Raw genomic sequence first — 21,386 nt, 5'->3', positions numbered from 1 at the left:
AACGTTTAATTAAATGATGAATATTAAAATTACCGGAAGGGTATAACAAGTAAGAGTATATATATAGGTTTTAAAAAAGCCACTCAGACAGCGACAACACCCCACACTCCCCCGCTTGCGCAAGAGAGCGAACGATCATCGAGGGCTGACGGTGGAACACCGCCGCCCGCCTCACGCTCAGGGCGCCGCGCCACGTCTCCTCATCGCGGCTGGATAGATCTCACGTAGTGTGAAGGTCTCGTGAAGCACTTACTATAGAAATGATCCTATGAAGTAAGGTCTTGTCGAAGCTACCGCGCCGCACGACCTCATTGCGCTACGAAAAATCTCAACACCGCGACCCACGATTTACAACCAAACCTTACAGCGCCATCTATTTAAATAACATAATTACAGTAATTATATTCATATGCGCAACGTGGTTATCTCTCTTAATTTATTGAACTCCAAAAAAACTATATTTTTATTATTTTGACTTTTAAAAATGTTTTTATACCCAATGAAAGTATTAAGACACTTTAAATGCATAAAGATGCGCATGCGCATCAAATTTGCAAAAAGTTGTGATCATAGTATACGATTTAAGTACTAGATGGCACAGTAACATAGTTATCTCCTGTTGGGGTAAAGTTTATAAATACACTTTGCGAAATAGTTTTTCCAGGACCTAATATAAAAAAAGAAAACTTTTAATTTTTTCTCTTTGAATGTCTATTTGTTGAAGTATCCATACTTTAATCTGTCATGACATGTCAATGTTATAAAAATGTATTACAAACGTTGATAAATATAGAGAAGTAAAATACACTTTAACTGTAAGAATAATTTAACTTTATTCAAAACCAATGACTCAAACGTTCGGAAATATATCTAAAGGTGCGTTTAATTTTTTTATATATTTAATTGTGTTTAATAACTCAATAAATAGATTTCTATTAAATTTATTAACGGAGAAACCAAACACCTGAGTTTCTGAAAATTCTTTTGCTGTTTGAGGGTGATTAGGCAGGTTTCTTTTATCGAATGCTAGATTGCCTTGTTACAACTAATATTTCCTTTATACAAAAATTAATATTATGAACTTTTTATGTAGACACAGCGCCATCTAGTTTAAAAATAACGTAACATAAATTGTATGCATATGCGCCACGAGATCTTTAAGGGTTTTCAAGCTAGGAGTCCAAGCGACCCGATCCTGATCTAAGATGTCGCGTTAGACCTTTGCTAATAGCAGTAGGGTCTACACTGACGAAGAACACCGCATAGGCTGTGCTGGTTGCCTGTGAGGGCATCATGAAGAAAGAGGTCGTGGGATCGGGATAAGCTCGATCCTCCGGACGCCTCATTCCGTCAACCCTTTAGCCCGAGGTTATTAGATAGGGGTAAGGTATACCCTGTCTCTTGTAAGAGGCGACTAAAAGGTCATCGGGTTCCTGAGGGTTGAGGGTTGCTAGGACACCGAGGGACGCTTAGCTTCTCCCTGGGAAGTGTCTTGGCACAGTACTGGTCACCTGCGAGTTCCGTATGAGATTTAGCAGCCCCTTCAAAGGCACCGTAGATGACCACCAAAGAGGTTTTAGTGGGTAGGAATACCATTTAATATGCGTATTCAGTAGGTCTGAGAATCGGCTACTATCTATTTTCTATACCCCTAAGTGATAAAGGTTGTTCACACTTAAAAAAAAAAAAAATTTTTTAACGAAATTTTTTGTTTTTATTTTTTTATGATACAGCATACAAGAATACATACAACCATAAAATTTCACCCCTCTACGATCAACCCTTATTTTTATTTGTAAATTAAAATATCAATTTTTTTGCAAAACAACGTTTGCGGGATCAGCTAGTTTTATATAAAATTTTACATATCGTGCATTATATAGGATTGCTACTTCTCACAAACGAGTTTCCAGAGGATTGGCAGCGGCGTCATCTGCGTGCTACTTAGGAGTACTGTTTACTTTACAGTGACTTTCCGTCAGAGGGTAGAGTATTTTTTGTCCATTCAGAAGATTTTCCTCCCGAAACCAAAAAAAGGTGATTTCTTGTTATCTACGCCACTCTGGGTTGTCTGGTAGGAGTTCCTACAAGATATTAAAACTACCATTACACTATGTATAAAAATAATTAAAAAATGAATAATATTTTAATTTATTTATAACAATTTCTCGACAATAATAGCATTATGAAAATATCTTATACTTAATTCTAATTGGTAATAACATTTAGTTTGTTGGCAACACTGCCCCGTCGTTTGGATTGCCCGCCGTCGTTTCCCGGCGACTTTCTCTTCCCCATTTCCTCAGCGGTTCCCGTTTCCTCGATAATAATGTCCTGCGTGGGAAAAGCCATTAGCAGGCTATCCAAGCCGCTGCCGTCTGATTGCGCCTGTTCATCTGGTGACAATGGAGAAATGGAACTTTAGGATAAGAGAAATTCTCTTTCCTAACTCAAATGAAACTGTGAAGAGTAAACCGTGTGAGTGTTCCATACGGAATACTCGTATTAAAAAAATTACAGGTTTATTTATACACCCTCGGGAAATAAAAGGTTTCGTTTAAAAGTACAATGTTATATAAATCTTATTATAGCATTGAATAGTTTTTAGTTGTGCAAGTTGTTTTATTGATTGATTTGCAAGGTTGGTATTATGTACATGTCGAACACTGTTTAATTTCTTTTAAAATTAGTGACTTGACTTATTTTGTAGCTCTTTTAATAATGTTAATAACAATTGACGATTCAAAAGGGCGTGTATAAACACTTAAATAAAGGTACAATACCCGGCGATAAATATTACACATCGACCTTTGGAAAGAGACAATCGGCTAATTTCGGCTTTGTAGTGCGTTCTCTGTCGCAGGAAATACAAACAGTCCGGTATCTATTAGGAGCTGTTACAACAAGTATCATTTGCTTCTTTTGATAATTATTTTTATTCTTTGTATAAGATAGAACAATACTGTAATTTGTTAGTTGTGGCAACAGTTGCAAAAGCAGTGTCGTGTTTTTTTATGTTTGTTATTCTTCCGATAATATAAGTGTGTTTTAAATCTTTGTTTTGGTCGACAACCTGCGGCCCTTTGGATACGAAATATATATACATATATATTATATAATATTCGAATGTCGATACGTGCTGTTAGCCGTTTTGGTTTTTACAGCTTCATCAAACTCAGCGACTCTTTAGTTCCATACATACATTTATATATATGTATATATATATATATAAAAGGAGAATGGACATCATTTTTATCTGTCAGCCCATTATAATCGCTTTTCACCGCACCTCTGCCTCGTGACACACTATTTATTGTTGGCAAGAAACAATTTTTTTGGCTCTTTTTTTAAAAGCTTTGTAAATTTTGATTTTTGGCTTTTTGACTAAAAAGGTTGAAGACCCCCTGACATAACCTATCATAGGATTGGTAAGTTTGTTATGTCGCCATCTTAACATCTATCGCCTAGCAGTGTTTTTTTCTAAGGTATAATTTTTTCACATTATTTTTATTATTTGTTACTATTTTGGTTTCTTTTATTTGATAATTTTGTTATTGTTACTTTTTTCTCTATTTTTTAATTTAAGCATTACTTCTCATGTCCGTACCTGCGCGTGGGCGATATTTAGTTTTGTTTTTTCTCTTCCTTTACCTGGGTGCAGCGAGCTACCGTTCCTTGCCAGAGCTACAAAAACTATAATTTCTATAAAGGCGAGTAGATGGCACACCACGTGCACAGCTGGCAACACGTCCCAAAGCGAAGCGTGGGGCGTCCTCCCACACGTTGAACAAATTATCTTACCTCTTTTAACAAACTTTTCATATAGTACACCAGTGATCACTATAAATGACCACGTGAATAATATGAATAAATTAAAAAAAAGCCTTTAAGTTTTTTAGGTTTGTGATTTAGGTTTATGTAATATTTAAACACTGAGTTATTTGACCCGAGTGTTTTGCAGTTCTTGACTTAAGGATCCGACAAATGACGGTTTCGGTTGAAGTTGATGCTGTTAATGGGCTTTTACAGCTTCATCGAAACTGAGTTCAAGGAGCGGAAGGTGCCGTGAACTTGAAAATAAAACAGAAGCTGGACAGGCGCATTTCAGTTGCAAGAAGTCATTTGCACGTAGTAAACCGCTCTATTCGAGTAGAGCTGTGAGTAGTGTTGATGTTGTGTATGCGGCTTGGGACGGCAGTTTGGACTACAGGCGAGCCAAGGATGGATCCGGTTCCAATTTCAGTTCATCCACACTGTTCGCTGTAAGGAAGCATGCAGCCGCCCCCTAAGAATGGGTATTGTGGTGTCAATAAAGTCGCTTTCGATAGACTTTATAAACAGACCACTCATAATTTAGCTGTGAGGTCGAATCAGAAATTATAAGATCCGCAGAAGAATTAAGAACACAGACGTAGCTCAAAGAATAGGTCATCTGAAGTAACAGTGGTCACATATCTCGTGCAGCCGATGGTTCGAGCCATAACTAAAAATTCTCTAAAAAAAGCAGTACAATATATAATAGAAAATAATTAAGACTCAGAAGTAAGTTAAAAATGATCGAGCAATATCCCAAGCTAGTCATGAATAAACCAATAATATAATAATGAAACTAGAAATAAAAATTATATGAAATAGTAAAATATAAGTAGAATCGTAAATTTGATTTAATATTGTGATAATGTAGCAAACAGTGGTCTAGGAACCAAGGTGATGGAAGGAAACTGATGCATGGGAGATGAACGCAAAGAAAGATAGAGATTGTGAAGGACAGAAAAAATCTTAGAAGGAGAAAGTGAAATAAAATAATAAAATGAAACACAGTGTTTATAAAATAAAATTGTTAGCATTATAAATGTTTAACAAGCGTATAAGCAAACAAAATGGAACATCTGCGACAAAGCAACATTTGAAATTGAGGTCATTCGCTTGCGTCGTATATTCCGCTGAGTGCCTAAAATTGTATGTTTCAAACAAAAACTTCTTCAATATACAATTTCAAAATAATTTCACTGTCGATCATAGCTATACAGGATGTTTGATTATAAGTGCAAAAGCTTTAAACCGATGCATAATTAGCTTATTTCCTTTCATTTAACATACGGTACATCCTATCCAAAATTCAATGGTTTCAGAAATGATAACGTCAAAATTAATATTACTACAAATTAAAATTAATTATAGTTTACAATAAACTAAAATAATGAACCATATTTCAAAGTTAGCACTTTACACAGGTTGATGAAGCTAAGTGACCTTTAAAGCCTTTTGCTGATATATGAGCAATACATTCACTTCTTTAAATCCAATAACCAATCTCTCTAGATGACACTCAAATACAGGTGATTTTTAATAAAAATCTTGTTAGTTTTATGACTACACTATGTTTACACAAATGTGTTGTTGCTAACCAAGTTCGGACTTCTGTTTGAGCAGCTGCTTCAGCCGGAACTCCTCTTGTGCGAGCCTCTGGCGTCTCTTTCTCTCCGCCCGTGCCTCCTCCTCGCTGATGTCGCTGCTCACCACCTCCTGTTCACCAAGCGGTGATTAAGACCACACCGTATTCCTCTCCTTCATTATATCTAAGTCACAGCTTGACTTGAACATAGCTAATCGAAACGTGTAATGTTTGGCGAACAATTAGGTGAAATATTTATTTTAATACACCTATCCCCCGATTTACACGGTAGATATGTTCCTGAGAAAAACGTGTAAATCGAATAATAAAAATTTTCAAGTTTAAACCATGTAAATCGAAAAGCTTGCAGAAAATGCATAATTTTGCTGTTTAACAGTTGTGATTTTTTAATATATTTTAGGTGTACACAGTAATAAAAATAAAATGCACTGACAAGTTAAAAAAATTTATATATTACGGAAACACCGTTTTTAATTTAATTACAATACATTAAACAGAAGAACAAAAAATGAAACCAAAGGTGTTTTATTATCCTTTATCACTGTCAGAAATTACTCTCATTCTTTTTTTCGGAATCGAAGGTTCGAATTCACTTTCATCACTCGAAGTTATTTGTGCCGAATCGATGTTTGAAGCAGAAATATTTACATTATGAGAAATGGTAATAAAATAAGTTATTAACAATCGCTTCGATTTTTTTGTGAAAACCGTGAAATAGCGAAAACGTGTAAAACAAGTACCGTGTAAATCGAGGGATAGGTGAACTATTCGTTAATTCGATTTAAGACATAAAAAAACTAAACGTAAAGTGTAAGAAGACATGTGCGTGATTTAGTTTTAAGAATGTTCCAGAACACAACTACGTTGAGAAATAGATAACAATTCCAAATTTGAATTTATTGTGGGCTCTTTTACAACGCGTTCGGAATTTTCGATTCTTTTTCTGAATGTATAAAATGCCTGTGGTTTTTTAACTACTTTTTTAATTATTAGAGAATTCTAGAACATTGCTAGGAAGTGAATATAAGTGGGTAGGTTGTTGTTGGTTATCTATTGTTCAATGGAGTCGAAGGGTTCTGGTATGTCTACCACGAACTGGTAGCATTAGGTAGACCGAAGTCATAGTTGAGGTCGCACGCAGGAAGTTGCTGGCCGGTAAGCCAAGGACAAGTTGAGCAGAGATCTTTAAGGGGAGGCCTTTTCCTTAGTGGGCGTTAAAAGGATGATATGGTGATGATGTTTAGGAAGGTTTATGTACAGAAGTGCAAGTTCTTCGGAAACGTAATTATACTGATCAAAAATAACGGATTAATTAATGTTACCATAGTTTAATAAAAGTAAAGATGGTTGAAAAAACACCAGAAGGTTCTAGAACAGTCTAACCAACCTTTTTTATTTACACACCCGCTCAATAACTTTTAATTTATGAGTACTCCCCCCTAACTGTCTGTTGTCCTAGACTTAGGTATATAATTAAATCGAAAACGGTATTTGAAATAATAGTTGATATATTAAGATTTAGTTAACGTTTTATTTTATGACCAAATTATTATACACAAGTAAGAAAAGCACTAATATATAGCTACTTCCGCTATGTAGCAGTAGTCGTGCAATAAAGTGCACCGATTAGTGCCAAACACCGAGTGAAACTAATCGGTGTAACATCACTCCTGAGGATGCCCCGTGGAGGGGTGAAAGACATGTTGAGTAATTTATCGGTGGTAGTTGTGTAATTCGAATTGTTTGCCGCATACGCATTTATCAGCGGGCTGGCGGGCGGTGCACTTTATTGCACGACTACTATTGCATAGCGGAAGTAGCTATATATTAGTCATTTTTTTACTTGGGATGGACTTCCGCAAAGTAACGCCTGAATCTATTAGATATTATACAAAAGATTTGGCGGCATTGTTCGTGATTTTCAAATGATAACCTAGATGGGATATATTCTTCTGCTTTGGGTGCAAAGAAACTAGGTTAGTACATGTTTGCACAGTGAAATCGAACAGCTTGAAATTTCCAATGTGGGAACGTTAAATGTACTTAACACGCCGAGAGAGTTGCCAGACATAACAATAATTATGAAAACAAAAGTTTATACGCAACTACCAACAATTCGTAATCCGTAATGGCGTCTGGTTATCCGACGAAATACGAAAGCAGTTGCCGACTTGAATCCTCGATACAGTATCTTATTACTTAATTTCGTCATCTAACATTCATCGTAATTTTCTTATAAAAATTGATTTTTTAATTAAAATTTGACATTTGAATCTTTTTCACTCGGTGTTTGGCTCTGGTCGGTCTAACGTCTCCTGAGGATGCCCCGTGGAGGGGTGAAACACGTGTAGAGTAGATTAACGGTGGTAGTTGTGTTTCGCATTGTTTGCCGCACGCGCATTTATCAGCGGACTGGCGGGCGGTGCACTTCGTTGCACGACTACTGGTGCATAGCGGAAGTAGCTATATATTAGTTCCTTTCTTAATTTGAATCTTGTTTTTTGTTACAGGACTTTCACTGTTTCGAATGCTCTTTCTCTTTTTCACTGTTTTACCTTATTTTTTTAATATAAATAGTTTACTACCTGACTGTAACCTATATATTATATATTAGGGGGACCGGAAAGTGATATCGTTTCTGTCAATATAATTTACAGAAAAACTGATTGATTTTACCGCTGCGGCATTGAAAATTTGTATACTAGATGGCAAAAGGTTGTTGATAACGAAGGTAAATATATTGTTGATTAGAAATAAAAACTTGTTAAATATGTATTCGTGTGAATTTAACTTAAGAAAGCGACATTACTTTACTTAATATGTTATATACATTTATAGCAATATTTTAGTTATTTATATTATAACAATTATGTTATACCTTTTGTAGCATTTTTTTATATCTTATGCTTCATTTAAATTTTCTTTGTTGCACAAATTTTTTACCCGACATATGTCTTTCATCTCTACCTTCTACTTCTTTAATTTTTTATCTTTATCTTTGATCTTTTATTTTTTTTCTGATCCCCCTATTAGTTTACTAGCTGTCCTTCGTCCGCTTCCGGTAGCACCCACTGCTTTTGGTAAAAGTGATCATAAAATATATTCTTGGCAATTTTTAACATACCCAAAAAATTGTTCTGGTCCAGTTTTAAACTTAATAGCCATAATTAGAATTTTTTTATATGAACGCTTTTAACCAACTTGCGGGTTAAATTACGTAAATTATTTTCTTAGCTGATTTTTCCTGGAGAAAAATAATATGACTTTAAATTTTCAAGTATTTTAGACTTATAATTCCAGAGATATCGTGATGAGTCAGTATATAGGTCGAAACCTCTTTAAAATTCACTAGTTCTTCAGACTTTAAAAGAGACTTGAAAAATGTACTTATTTTCATATCGACTTCAATGCAAATACACCTATACCTCGCTTTGCGTCGTTTCGTTTTGCGTCGCTGCTTAATTAGTACTGATTTTCACTGTGCGTCGTTAGATTTTCGAGGTTGCGTTGTTTTGAGTTCAAGTGTTTAATTTTTTTTCTAAAAGATGGCAACACTTGTTTCTAATTGCGACATGCCATCAAAACTCGGGGATTTCCTTTCTAACTAAAAATCAACGCAATTTTAAGTTTTATTTTCACTTTGTTTTGCTAATTTTGGAGTTCATTTTCAATTACATAGTGTGTTGTGCTTTTTTTAAAAGAGAATAATTAATTTATGAAAATTTTTACGTGTTGTATCTGGTTAATAAAAATTTAACATTATTCCAATTTATTTATTGGTAGAATTATATTATTTTTGTTTTATTAAATGTTTACTTCATTCAATTTACTTTTCAAAAACTAGTATTTTCGTGACCCTGGAACCTACCTTCTTTACACGGTTTGCTATAGAAAATCTTAATTCACTTTGCAGCGTTTCAATTTGCGTCGCCTTTTTTTGGAACGTAACCACGACGCAAAGTGAGGTATTGGTGTACCAATATAAACCATTCCAACTTATTACCACTTCACCATCATTTCAAACACAGGACATCGACAGCTGAACATGGCTTCTCCGATTTTAAATCCGGTTAGATATAGGCATCCAGCTTATTCCAAAGACTACAAGTCTTTTATATGGTTACAAAAAAGATTTTTATTCAAACATACATATGTCTAAATAGTATATTATAACTTGCTGAAAACGTGAAAAATTCATTCAAGACAACCTGTTTACACACGCCGCCCACCCAGTCATGGAATACAGATAAATATTATGTATATATAAATATATACAGCATACAGTAATACCCCGCTTTACGCGACCCCGTTATACGCGGTTTCACTATAACGCGAATTGCAAATTTCGCGCTCAAATGCCTCGAATTACGCGAAAGAGTGCGTATAAATATAATGTAGTCATCAACTTCTCTATGGTGTCTTGACCATCTGTCAAACAATTAAAAACAGTGTTGGGTGTTATTAACGTATTTTACAAGAACGTAAAAAAAACGTTACCCAAAAGACAATAGATGTGTTTTTTCGAAAAAACAAAGTGTATGTATTGCATAAAGTGTTTCTAGAATTAAAGTGATTGATTAAAATGATTTGTATTTTTTTGTAATAATTTTGACTATGTTTAATCATAAACCTCGTTATATGCGAATTTCAGTTAACGCGATTTTTTTTGGAACGTATCCCTCGCGTAAAGCGGGGTATTACTGTACATATATATGACAATGAAAAATTGGATAATTTTCAAACGATTTATTGCTGTAAAAACATTCACCTTTTCACACACATCTACATTGTATTCCACATATCGTGGCTTCACCATTCCTTCATTACTTCTATCACTATATATGTATAATCACTACGTTGTATATAGGACACTAATGGTTAACTATAAATTGAGATTTGAGCACATTGTGATAGATAGATACATTTCATATTGAGGCGTGAATTGTAGTGCACTGCGATACGCGTCTTTGTTCCAAACATTTGACTCCATGATTCACGAATTTAAAAAAAAAACTAAAAGTATTTATCGGTGATGATAAACAATGGGAAGGGACCTAAAATTAAAAAAAAAAAACTGTGACAGAAAGTGATTTGAGACATTGAGACGAATGAACGAAGATTGAAAATATATTCATGTGAAAAAAAAAAATTCTTTGTCCATCCAAGATAGCGGAAACGAGAGGAAAAAAACTGGCAGACCACAGCACAGAAGAGTTGGCTGCTAGATCCCTAACATTGCTGCCGATCTCGCGCTGGCGCGAAACACCTACCTACCTACTTTTATGTAACATGCTAATGTACGCACTACGTATTTTTAATTTTGATTTAAATACTTTTTAAACAAATAAACAACAAAAAAATTTGGCTTCTAATTGACTACCATGTTCAAGACACTGACAGTGAAGGTGTTAAGATATTGAAGTGGAAAAGAGGTGGTGGAACAAAAGCCTCGTAATGGAAAACGCTGGGTGATGGCCGCTTCTGTCCATCCCTGTTGGAAATGTATCAGACATGTCTACGCCTAGTAGTACACAACCTATGAAGTTATTTTAATAGTTTTTGAAGAGATAGGTAGCTCACGAGCTAAAGACAAAAAGGTATATATCTTAGCAAAAGATATATCACTCTCAATCGCGCGTGTGTTTCAATTGTATCTCTATATCTTTATACTTAAGACTCAATTTTCGTGCTCACTTACTGCTCGTTTAGAGTTAGAGGGAAAGAGATGGGCTTATATAGCAAATTTACACATAAAAGAGAGAGACGGATAGCTATTTTATGCTTTATGACAAAGACATAAAATGCTTAATAGGAATATTTCACACGTTTTTATTCTGCCTTACTGAGTTCTAAGTCTGAGCTAAGAGACGAAGAAATAAAGGACATATATTTTCAATCTTGATATCAAATGATATATGACGTTAGATATAAAAAAAGGCAATGAGCTGCCATCAAAAAGAATGCACTTAATAACATTTTACACCACCGCATACTTATTGCAATTTTTTCACGTGAGTCATGGAGCCAAAACTACTTCACTTCGTCCAAATACACTTTAGTGAATCATAAAAAACTTTTACTTTAGAACATGTCCTAATGCTAAACCACTCTTATACTAATAACACTTAAAACTAATTCTAATAACTTCCAAAAAATTCCATTAAAAAATAGTTTACTACATTCGCTAATAGTACGTTATAAAGTATCACTAACTCCAAGTGCCTACAATACTCGCATCCAATCACCGCACGCCACAAGCGAAACACAATTCCGAAATAGATCTACCCACATTTTTTAGTCCAGACCAGTTTTTATCTAAGTCTGAAAAAAATTCTCGAATTTGTATTATAAAAGAACACCGTTCTCTAAACTTCATTGTAATGTCTTTTAATTCATTTAATTATCAATCGTTAGACATTCACTGTGCATATCAATCTTTCAAAGATTCGCAACCAAGAGATTACTGATCAACTTGAATTGGTCGTCTGAATGATCATGCAGCTGACATCCGAAGGACGAAAGGCTCCATAATGCCGGCTATGAGGTTATGAGTTCATATGTAATAAATTCAAAACTTCACTTCCGGTATCATATACAAGCTCTAATTATCTCAACACCCGCAAATGCAAGGATGCGCAGTGCCCTAGAAACGGAGGTAAAGTTGAAGATAGATTTACCATGTGCCTACATGGAGAGCAAAACAAATGGTTACCGCTAGACCTTGAGGTTCTGAAGTAAACTCACGGATCAGTAAGCGCATCGGACCTCTAGTCAGACGACCTTATTAAGGTCAACGCAATCTTTGGAGAAGACCCAAGTCCACCAAAACCAAGGATTAAATTAGTCATCAAACCATTTTAAGTAACAATTCTCATTAAGCATGTCTGTATAAACACAAAAAAAGCCTGAATTTCCTGTGGCCTCAGATTGGTACCTGAAACACAAAGTTTAAGTTTTTGTGATAACATAAAAGTGCTAGTTTCGATTTTTGTATTTTATATATTCCCAGCATACTTTTCTCGACCTATACTTATAGATTTCTTCCAAGTGATAAATCTCGTAAAAGGCTTTTAAGGAGTTTAAACAACAGAAGAAAGAGACAGTCGTAACATTGACCGGCAATTCAGACGATTGTCTCTTTCTAAGTTTTTGAATTTTAAAGTTATACTGAAGTATGTAAATCAAGCAAGCCCTGAACGATGCTAAACAAAGTCGACAATCAGATCTAGGTCCAACCAATACGTTTATTCTTATTATGAGAAAATGGGAAATAGCTCGTATGAGACAAAAAGATTTCTCATCGCAATTATAAGTTGAGACATCAGAAGAAAGAGATAGTCGCAAATATCTCTTTCTGTCTGCAACAAGTAATCAAATTTTTTTGCCAAATAGAAAAGACAAACTTTGTTACTCCATCAGTTGGTCGTACCAAATCCGCTGGCCACTTGACAAGAATATTCATATTACTCTCTAAAATGCCAAAGATAAGAACATGGAGCAGCATAATTAACCCAAAGATAACTCCGTATCCAGGGAATCACGATCCTCAGCAATGGGGATGATGCGAGGAGTTGGAACTTCAATGCCACATTTTAGTCCAGACTTTTAACTTAAAAAAAACGAAATCCTAACTTAAAAAAAATCATTTCACAACTGTTACAAATACAGTTCGATAATTGACGTGGTAAGTTTTATAAACGACACGTACGGACAGTCAATTGACTATTAACCCAGAGAAGCATGCAAAGTCATTATGATTGACTTAATATTACACAAGTCAATTGACTGTCCATATCTTTAAACTGTATAAAATCATTGTTTACTGTCTCTTCCTGTTTATGACCGTTGGTTAAAAAAATATGTGTATGTTTATATAATGTTAAAATTTACACACATGCACAAATGTATATATGTTAAACCCTTCAGCAATTTTTTTGCACGTTCCGTCAACTAGTTTCTTCTAGATTTCATTTACACTTTTGCGTAAAAAAAAGTTTTTAGATAAATGAATAAACAAAAACTAGATTTTTTTTCTAGCAACTGCTCGTACTGTCCACTGCATAGAGTAGTGGCACTCCTGGTTTACTGGACCTCACAAACGCCCTCCCGTTAAAAGGTCACTCACGCAAACGAACATATAGATATTTGTCCCATTTTTTCACTACGCCCTAAATCATTAAAACTGTATATCCTAACACTAATGAATTCCAAGTGTACCCAATAAGAGATTCATCTCGCAATCAACTCGAACGAAACTCGAACGAATATAATCGCACTTCGACTACACAACCAAACGAGGCAGTGACGCTGACATACATACATCCATTAAGACAGGCACACACCGAGAGCGAACTGAAATCTAGCAATTTACTCACAATATCTATTTAAATCAATTTCGTATGTTCGAGAAAATGTTAATGTAAATATATGATTTTCTTTAATAAAAATTTATAATTATATTGAACTAAGATATATCTCTCTTAGTATTAGAAAATCATATTAAGAAACATGTTAATATTGACATGTCATTTTAGAATATAGCTTTACACATTTACTTTACATCTTTGTGTTATTAATTTTATTTTGTATATTTCATTTTTGCGTAAAATTGTTATGTAAATAAATATTAAAAAAATAATTTTAAATTATAAATGTCGCCGGTGTGTACCTGCCCTTACAACCGTGAATGATATCTCGAGTGCGACACACTGGGCGATAAGATATTTAACGCTTTAATGGTGTATGTATATTAAAAAAAAATGCAACCGGTCGGCAGTTCCGGAGTACTAACGAGACGGCCCTGATATTCCTTAAAACAGAGGTCTCCGGACTTCTTCCTTATTAGCTGGTTCCGATGGACAAGTCAGACACGTCACTGACAGGCAAAAATTCGAGAGTCCATCTGAACCGTTTTGAAATCTAATATCTTAAAACAATATTTTAAACGTATCCGTTTAAAATAATAAACGTCACTCTGCTTGGCTTTCTCGTGCGTTGGCGTTCTAAGACTTGGGCGCCGCGGTATCTTGGTTGGCGCTCGGAGAGTTGGTCTTGTGCTGTGACTCCTCCGGGAACTGCTTCTCGACTTGTTCCGCGACCCACTTCTTCACTTTCTGCTCCGTCCAGAAGCCGTCGTAGAAGATTGTGGGCTTGATCCAGCAGCCCTGGTTCTGGGGAGGGCCGTACTGCACGGGTTCTCCCTCCATGCCGGGCCGGGCGCACGCGCTCTTACATTCGGAGCCGGCTCGGGAGTTGACGACTAGGTTCTTAGGGGGGATGTTAAAATTCAAGTTGACGTTGCTGTGGTGGCGGTCGAAGCTCTCGTAGGTGAAGTGCCACGGGCCGGCCGCGTACTCGTAGTAGTTGGGGAAGACGTGGGGTGGGGCGACGTGTGGGGGAGCGAGACGCGGCGGCGGGTAGAGCGGGGGGACCACGCCGCCCATCACGGGCACCACGAAACTTACGTTGGAGTTGGGGCGAAGAGGCGGCGGCGGCGGTGGCGCTGGAGCCCGGGGGCGTGGGCCCTGCGGCAGCCCCGCAGGCATCGGGTGCGCCTTGGCGACGGGCGGAGCGCTCAGCACCGCGCTCTTGACAGCCGCCGGCACCGCAGCCCTATTCGGCTCGGGTTCTTTCCTGACGGCCTTGCTCGGCGGACTGCCCTTGCTCTCCTGTCTATTGGGGATGTTCTGATTGTTTTCAACAAGCGGCTCCGGCGCAACATTCAAAGCCTCAACCTTATTGGTGTCGAGCAACTCCATCAGCTCGGTGGCCACGCTACCCCCAAAGCTGAGGAGCGTCTCCCGCAGCGCGTTCGTCACGGCGCACTGAAAATTGATTTTCTCATTAACACCGATGCACGCACAGAGGCGACTGACTACTGTCGGCCGATTAAACGCAGCCTTATCTCTTTGGTGTCGAGGAAGGACCTTCCCCTCCTTTAGACTATAACAAACATATGACCCTAGCTTCAAGATGCCAACTTATAATAACTTTAAAAAGTTGCAAGAAATCTCTAAACTAACTTAAATTAAATAATTATTGAATTAATTGAACTTTTTAATAAATTTCTACATATAAATGCATCTTTAAATTTCTTTACAATCAGCATCGTCTCACAATAATCAAATTTTTCAGTCACTTGCTATATTGTTTGTTCCATGAATACAGTAAATGGACGAAATAATATATTATATACTAGGCGTGAACAAAATAATTATTTCTATTTACTAAACTATAAATAAAGTTACATAGGCAATTAACACAGCTATAAAAAGTAAAATTGAAACCAAGTGAAATTAGAATATTTTAAAAGTCAAACATTATTAATGTAATCATTATTAACGTGGTGTTCTAATATTAAAAATAGAAAATAACCTACTTCTTCTAGAACATCAAAGAACGTTGCCCATATTAGGTTTGCCGAAGAGACAAATTGAAAGTCATAGTTTTTTTTTTCTTATCTTATTGGCATTTCTGCGGAACTACTGAAATATTCCGAAGTCTGATGAAGCACAATCACGAATATCGCTTAGCCTGAAGTGGCAATAGATGGGGCCTGAAAGGTTTTTTTTTGTGACCCCCGCTATTGGGGGCCTCTCGTACCCCTATTTATGGTGGGACAGGGACTTTATTTGCAATTTATTTTTTCACATAGTTTTTTATTTTCTTTCTCTTCTTTCGTACTTTATTGTCTCTTTCAGTCTATTATCTATCTTTCATGCTACAGTTCTTCTATCTTTCTCTTTTGCTCTGTTCTATCTTTCATTCTTTCCTCTTTTGTTATTACATTTTTCATTTTCCATTTTTTTTATTTTACATTATTATTACTTATCCTATAATTATTCTCTATCACAGTTTTATGTATCACTTTGGTTCTATTTTATCCTTTTTTTAATCTATTTTCTATTTATTTACTGTGTTTGCGTTTTGTTCCTTTGAATGGCACATTTTGCAATTGTTTTGCAGAGGGCTGGGCTCGAAAGGTTCTCGGATTGGCCAAGACCTAACTGGGCGTATATCTGCTGACAGGATGATGGAGTGTATAACCAGCTCAACAAATGTCAATGCCATATGTCATCACTGGACTAATCATATAAAAACAGGTACACTACCTTCCTGGCACGGTGTATAGCGAGGCCTTTATTGTTTCCCTGGGCGGTCGCATAACCGACATTCTCGCGGTGAATGTCGAAGCTTTTCACCGCCACTGACACAAACGCCGCGACGCCGGCTGTACATTTACCGCCTACGTAGTCCACGAAATCTAGAACAATGTAAAAAAAAAATCAAATGAAAAATAGCACAAAATAAATATTTGAAATTCGAAGACACACATGTTTTTTTTTAAATGTCACTTTTTCAGTCTAAACATAACCAGCCATTTATAAATAATACAAATAAATGTTATTAAAGTTTTTCACCGACAAAATATATTTACACATACCATACACTACACTAAGTAAAGGAACTACACTACACTATTGGAGAACTCATATTTATTTATTTAGGTAGTAGGGGCCACATTACGTTGTCGTCAGCGGTGCATCGAAAGGGGAATCCCATAGACACAGAATTCTTTATTTAAATCGGTATTATGGCAGCATCACATCATTGTCAATGGTGCATCGAAAAGAGGAATCTCGCTGAAATAAAATTCTCTATTTAGGTCCACATAAACATGGACGAAGCTGGAATGAATAAACACACTTCTACTTCCGACTTTGTGATGCTGCCACTGAGACCTACTGGCCCTAGGAAAAATCCTACAAGGTACACCAGCAGTACATATAAGTTAAAATAACATTTAAAATATCTATATTAATAATGGTTCTGTTGTGTTACTTTATAGGTGACACGACATTAAAAATTTACTTTATACATCATTGCAGAAAAATCAGACCACATCAAATAAAAATATTAAAGAATATGATTGCACGTAAAAGGAAACATCTGACTTGTGACTTTATACTCCAAAAGAACTTTTAAATTTAAAGTGTTTCCTTTGTTGCCCAATCTTCTTCAAGGATGTTTGCTTAAAAATAATCAATTAAAATTCTGTCATGGATACAATGAATTATTAAGATGGTTTATAAAGACTATAAGAGCTGTCAAAGATATTTTTATTATAATTAAGGAATAGTAAAGATATAAATATTTCCATAAGCTCAAAAATTAGAGAGTGACTGTGTTTTGGGAAACTAATACAACAAAACAATAATTAGCCATTGTTACATGGACATAGTATTTTACACCATCTCCTCCCATGGTTTGTTATGAGGGCTGATCAAGATAAAAAATATTCACGGACAATGGGCAGTAACAAATCCCAAAAACATTAAAAAAAAATCTTTGCTGACCAACCTTCATAGTAGCCTGGTATATCCCAATGAGATTTCACATATACCACACCTTACATGAGAATATATAAATAGACCAGGATCATCAAAATTTCAAACCTCAATAACATGTCTGTAAATATTAGATGCATAATGAAAGCTGCGGTACCTATATTTAGCAAAAAAAAATTACCAAGGTCCTGCTTGCTGACTGACCAGCTCCAGTTATTAAAACCCCACTGCGAATGTCCAAAGTTAATTAGCTGCTGCCTTCGATGTGGAGGCTCCCAGTCATCTTCAAATGGTGTGGCCTCTGGAATGCTTGAATCAGGCTGGAAATCGGAAACATGGAGCTACACAAATTGGTCATAAGTGTAAAAATTTAAAAGGGTGAATGTACAGCTTTTACACCTATTTTAAATCACTCTATATAGCAATCACTCTGATATATGTTAAATTATTTTTTTTCTATTGGAATGTAAGCTAAAAACGTCACATAAACATTCTGGGACTGTAGGCACTTCAAGAAAATATATGGCAACACTTCTAGAAATTTGTCTAGATGGCAACCAATGAGAAGCGTTATCTAAAGTAATCCAAAAGGCTAGTAGGTATCCAATATTTGAAAAGAAATATCAAAAATAATAATTAAGGTTAAAGTGATCTGTTATTAAAATAAGCATAGTGTAAATGTGTAACAATTATAATATTAGCGGGACCAGAAAGTAATATAGCTTTCTTAACATAAATTCAAATGACTACATTTTTAAAAGGTTTTCATTTCTTATAAACAATATATTCACCTTTGTTATCAACAACCTTTTGCCATCTAGTATACAAATTTTCAATATCTAATAGATTCAGGCGTTACTTTGTGGAAGTCCATTCTAAGTAAGAAAGGGATTAATATATAGCTACTTCTGCTATGCAGTAGTAGTCATTCAATGAAGTGCACCGCCTGCCAGCTCGCTGATAAATGCGAATTACAAAACTACTACTGTTAATTCACTCAACATGTGTTTCACCCCTCTATGAGTCATTCTCAGGAGTAATGTTACACCGACCAGTATATATATACAGTACATATAAATTATCAATATCAGAGCAGTAAAAATCAATTGGCTTTTCTGTAAAATAAGTCGACAGAAATGATATTACTATGGCGGACAGTCCCACGGGCTGCTGGGTTACGTCAATGCGCTAGGGCGCGCATGTTGCCGCCGCGGACAGAACAGTCCGACGTAGTGGGACTGTCCGCCATATTACTTTCCCATCCCCCTAATACATGGAATCATAAGAATGTAATATAAATAGAAGTTCACAATTGTTCTCTGCCTCTTAACCGATGTATTATTTGTGTGAATGTTATCGAACTAAAAGCAATAAATTAAGCCATAAAGCCTACACAACACAATCAGATAACATAATTGAAGTTGCTGACATATACAGACGATAATATAAATGACAATTCAGATGTCAAATCCTCAACTAACTATGAAACTAAATATAATTTACATATAAGTTTATATTAATTTAGAGTAAAATAGAATGTATGGAATTTCATCTTTTATTAGATATCTAAGTATTCCCAAGTACCAATAGATTTTTACCTCTACTGCATTTAAAATTTGTTTACTAGATGGCAAAAGGTTGTTGATAACAAAGGAGAATATATTCTTGATCAGAAATAAAAAGTTGTTAAAAATGCAATCATGTGAATTTAACTTAAGAAAGCTGCAATGAAACTAGGATTGTAGATGTTGACTTGTATAATGTTAGATAAATTCACAATAAAATTGAACAGCTTGACATTTCTAATTCAGCTTGTGTGATAACAAGAACTGACATCAGGGCCAATTTAGTTTAGAGTTTGGGAACATTGAATGTTAAGTAGACAAGAGGGTTACCACAAATGCTTTTACTGTCAAAAACTATAACATCATCATATATTGTAAAATCAAGTAAAGTTCCAAATCCTAATTTGGAATGCTCTTAGAAAAACAATACATAGCAAAATCATAAATATTTACTATCTGGATGGAATGATTTTGTGTGTAAAATTAAAACTTGGAAAAAACAATTCAAAGAAAATATGTCTCCATACTAGTATTTTATATTATAGGTTTTTAAACGGAACCGGACGTGGACCTACATAGTCAAGGATGAGGGAAGTCATTAGATGCAGGCAGTGCAAGATCAGTCATTGTAATGATCTTTGGGAAAGACATATGCCTTACCGAGCACCTATCTCCTAATATTTCGTAATCGTGTTCCTCATATATCCACTGTTTCTCTCACTAAAACATAGGTATTGCCCATGTATACTATATCTGTAGTGATGTGCATAGGTCATAATTAATTTAGTATTTATCTTTTGCTAGTTGTGCTTTTATAAAGATATTAAATTGCAACCTGCTTTAAAGAGAAAAGATATACATAGTGTAGTATGTGTTCATATGAGAATGCTCTATATACTTCTAACACAGAATTAAACAACAAAGATCTAGTGAAGGGGGAATTATTACTGTAATGTATGAAATATTTACTGTCCTCTCAATATAAGATACACCAAATAAATACTATAGTAAAAGTTTATTCAAATAAATCATTATTAACAAGACAACAAGAGAAGACAAGATAGGTAATTCATATTAATTCATTTCCTTTACAAAAAAGTTTAGTAACAAATCATTAATTCTTCATCACCTGCATGTATAGTCCTTATCTTTTACAACTGATACAATATAAAGAGGTATGTGTCTGGTGTATTTTATCAATAGGTATCATTATTTACATTAAAAAAACATTCATTAATTACATGTTCTTAATAAAGGTCATCACACTAAGAAATGCATTTGTAAAACAATGTATTTAGAAGTGTGATCACACACTCCAAAGCACTTGTTTCTAGCTAATATTTATTTTGTTTAATAACAGAACACTGGCAATTTTTATGTTATTGAGAAAATGTAACATACAAGAATGTACCATATACCATACGTTTGATGTGGGAATGAATAAAATAATACAAAAATTTCCCCATTTACTTATTAAATTTTTTGTAATTTAAATAAATTACAAAAAATTAAAATGTATATTTCGCGTGATCAGTTTGACGGTAAAAAATTAAATGAATATGATTAAAAGTTTGACTAAAAACATATTTATAAAATTCACTCAATAACCAGCTAGACTTAATTACCATTTTTATATTGCAGTTGGTCACGGGGAAGCTTGGTTTTCGCTGCATCCTTGTCAATGCAACAACACGATAGCAAGTATCAAGGTTCCATTAACAATATCAAGCACTATTATTAATTACTAAAATTAAAATATAACAACGAAACACAAAGTTTTTACAAGTATATATTTTCTTTAGCTATCGTCTAAGCTCAATTCGCAAAATAAAGTTAACAAAACATTTATTGACATTTTGCGCGGTACTCACAAGTTACAGGTGACGTTTAATTTCACGTTGCCAAATAATTAATTGCCAATTTTGGGACATGAAAATTAATTTATAATTTCGTAAAATAATAACACCTAACTTAACAATAGAGAAAATTACATATAAAAATTCAAAATATTAATGTTTGAATCAATATATCTGTCGTAAACATTTCTAAATTGTATTT

General features: G+C 35.0%; 1 protein-coding gene and 1 non-coding gene across 4 annotated transcripts; both read right to left on the bottom strand.

Annotated features, from left to right (window-relative positions):
* Nucleotides 1-78: 78 nt before the first annotated feature.
* LOC137921818 (small nucleolar RNA U3) lies at nt 79-283 on the bottom strand. The gene has a single exon (XR_011107492.1). It is a non-coding gene; the product is annotated as a small nucleolar RNA U3 (small nucleolar RNA).
* Nucleotides 284-1,776: 1,493 nt separating this feature from the next.
* LOC137921521 (DNA repair protein RAD52 homolog) lies at nt 1,777-21,175 on the bottom strand. Of its 3 annotated transcripts, XM_068764308.1 has the most exons (7): nt 20,954-21,175; nt 17,945-18,083; nt 16,528-16,679; nt 14,881-15,240; nt 5,409-5,526; nt 2,224-2,396; nt 1,777-2,084 (listed from the first exon to the last, which is right to left on the bottom strand). In XM_068764308.1, exons 1-7 carry the CDS (start codon nt 20,999-21,001, stop codon nt 2,049-2,051), a joined length of 1,026 nt encoding a protein of 341 aa, XP_068620409.1. In that variant the 5' UTR covers nt 21,002-21,175; the 3' UTR covers nt 1,777-2,048. The 3 variants fall into 3 exon arrangements, with proteins under 3 accessions (XP_068620409.1, XP_068620410.1, XP_068620408.1); XM_068764309.1 differs by lacking the exon at nt 1,777-2,084 and having other exon boundaries at nt 2,174-2,396; XM_068764307.1 differs by lacking the exons at nt 1,777-2,084; nt 2,224-2,396; nt 5,409-5,526 and having other exon boundaries at nt 13,993-15,240.
* Between the last annotated feature and the right edge of the window lie 211 nt (nt 21,176-21,386).

This window comes from Battus philenor, unplaced genomic scaffold (genome assembly GCF_028537555.1).
Source record: "Battus philenor isolate CCGP_79_NKW_IND1 unplaced genomic scaffold, ilBatPhil1.0.hap1 SCAF_19, whole genome shotgun sequence".
NCBI classification, from domain to species: domain Eukaryota; kingdom Metazoa; phylum Arthropoda; class Insecta; order Lepidoptera; family Papilionidae; genus Battus; species Battus philenor.
This window is presented reverse-complemented; position numbering and strand designations above follow the sequence as displayed.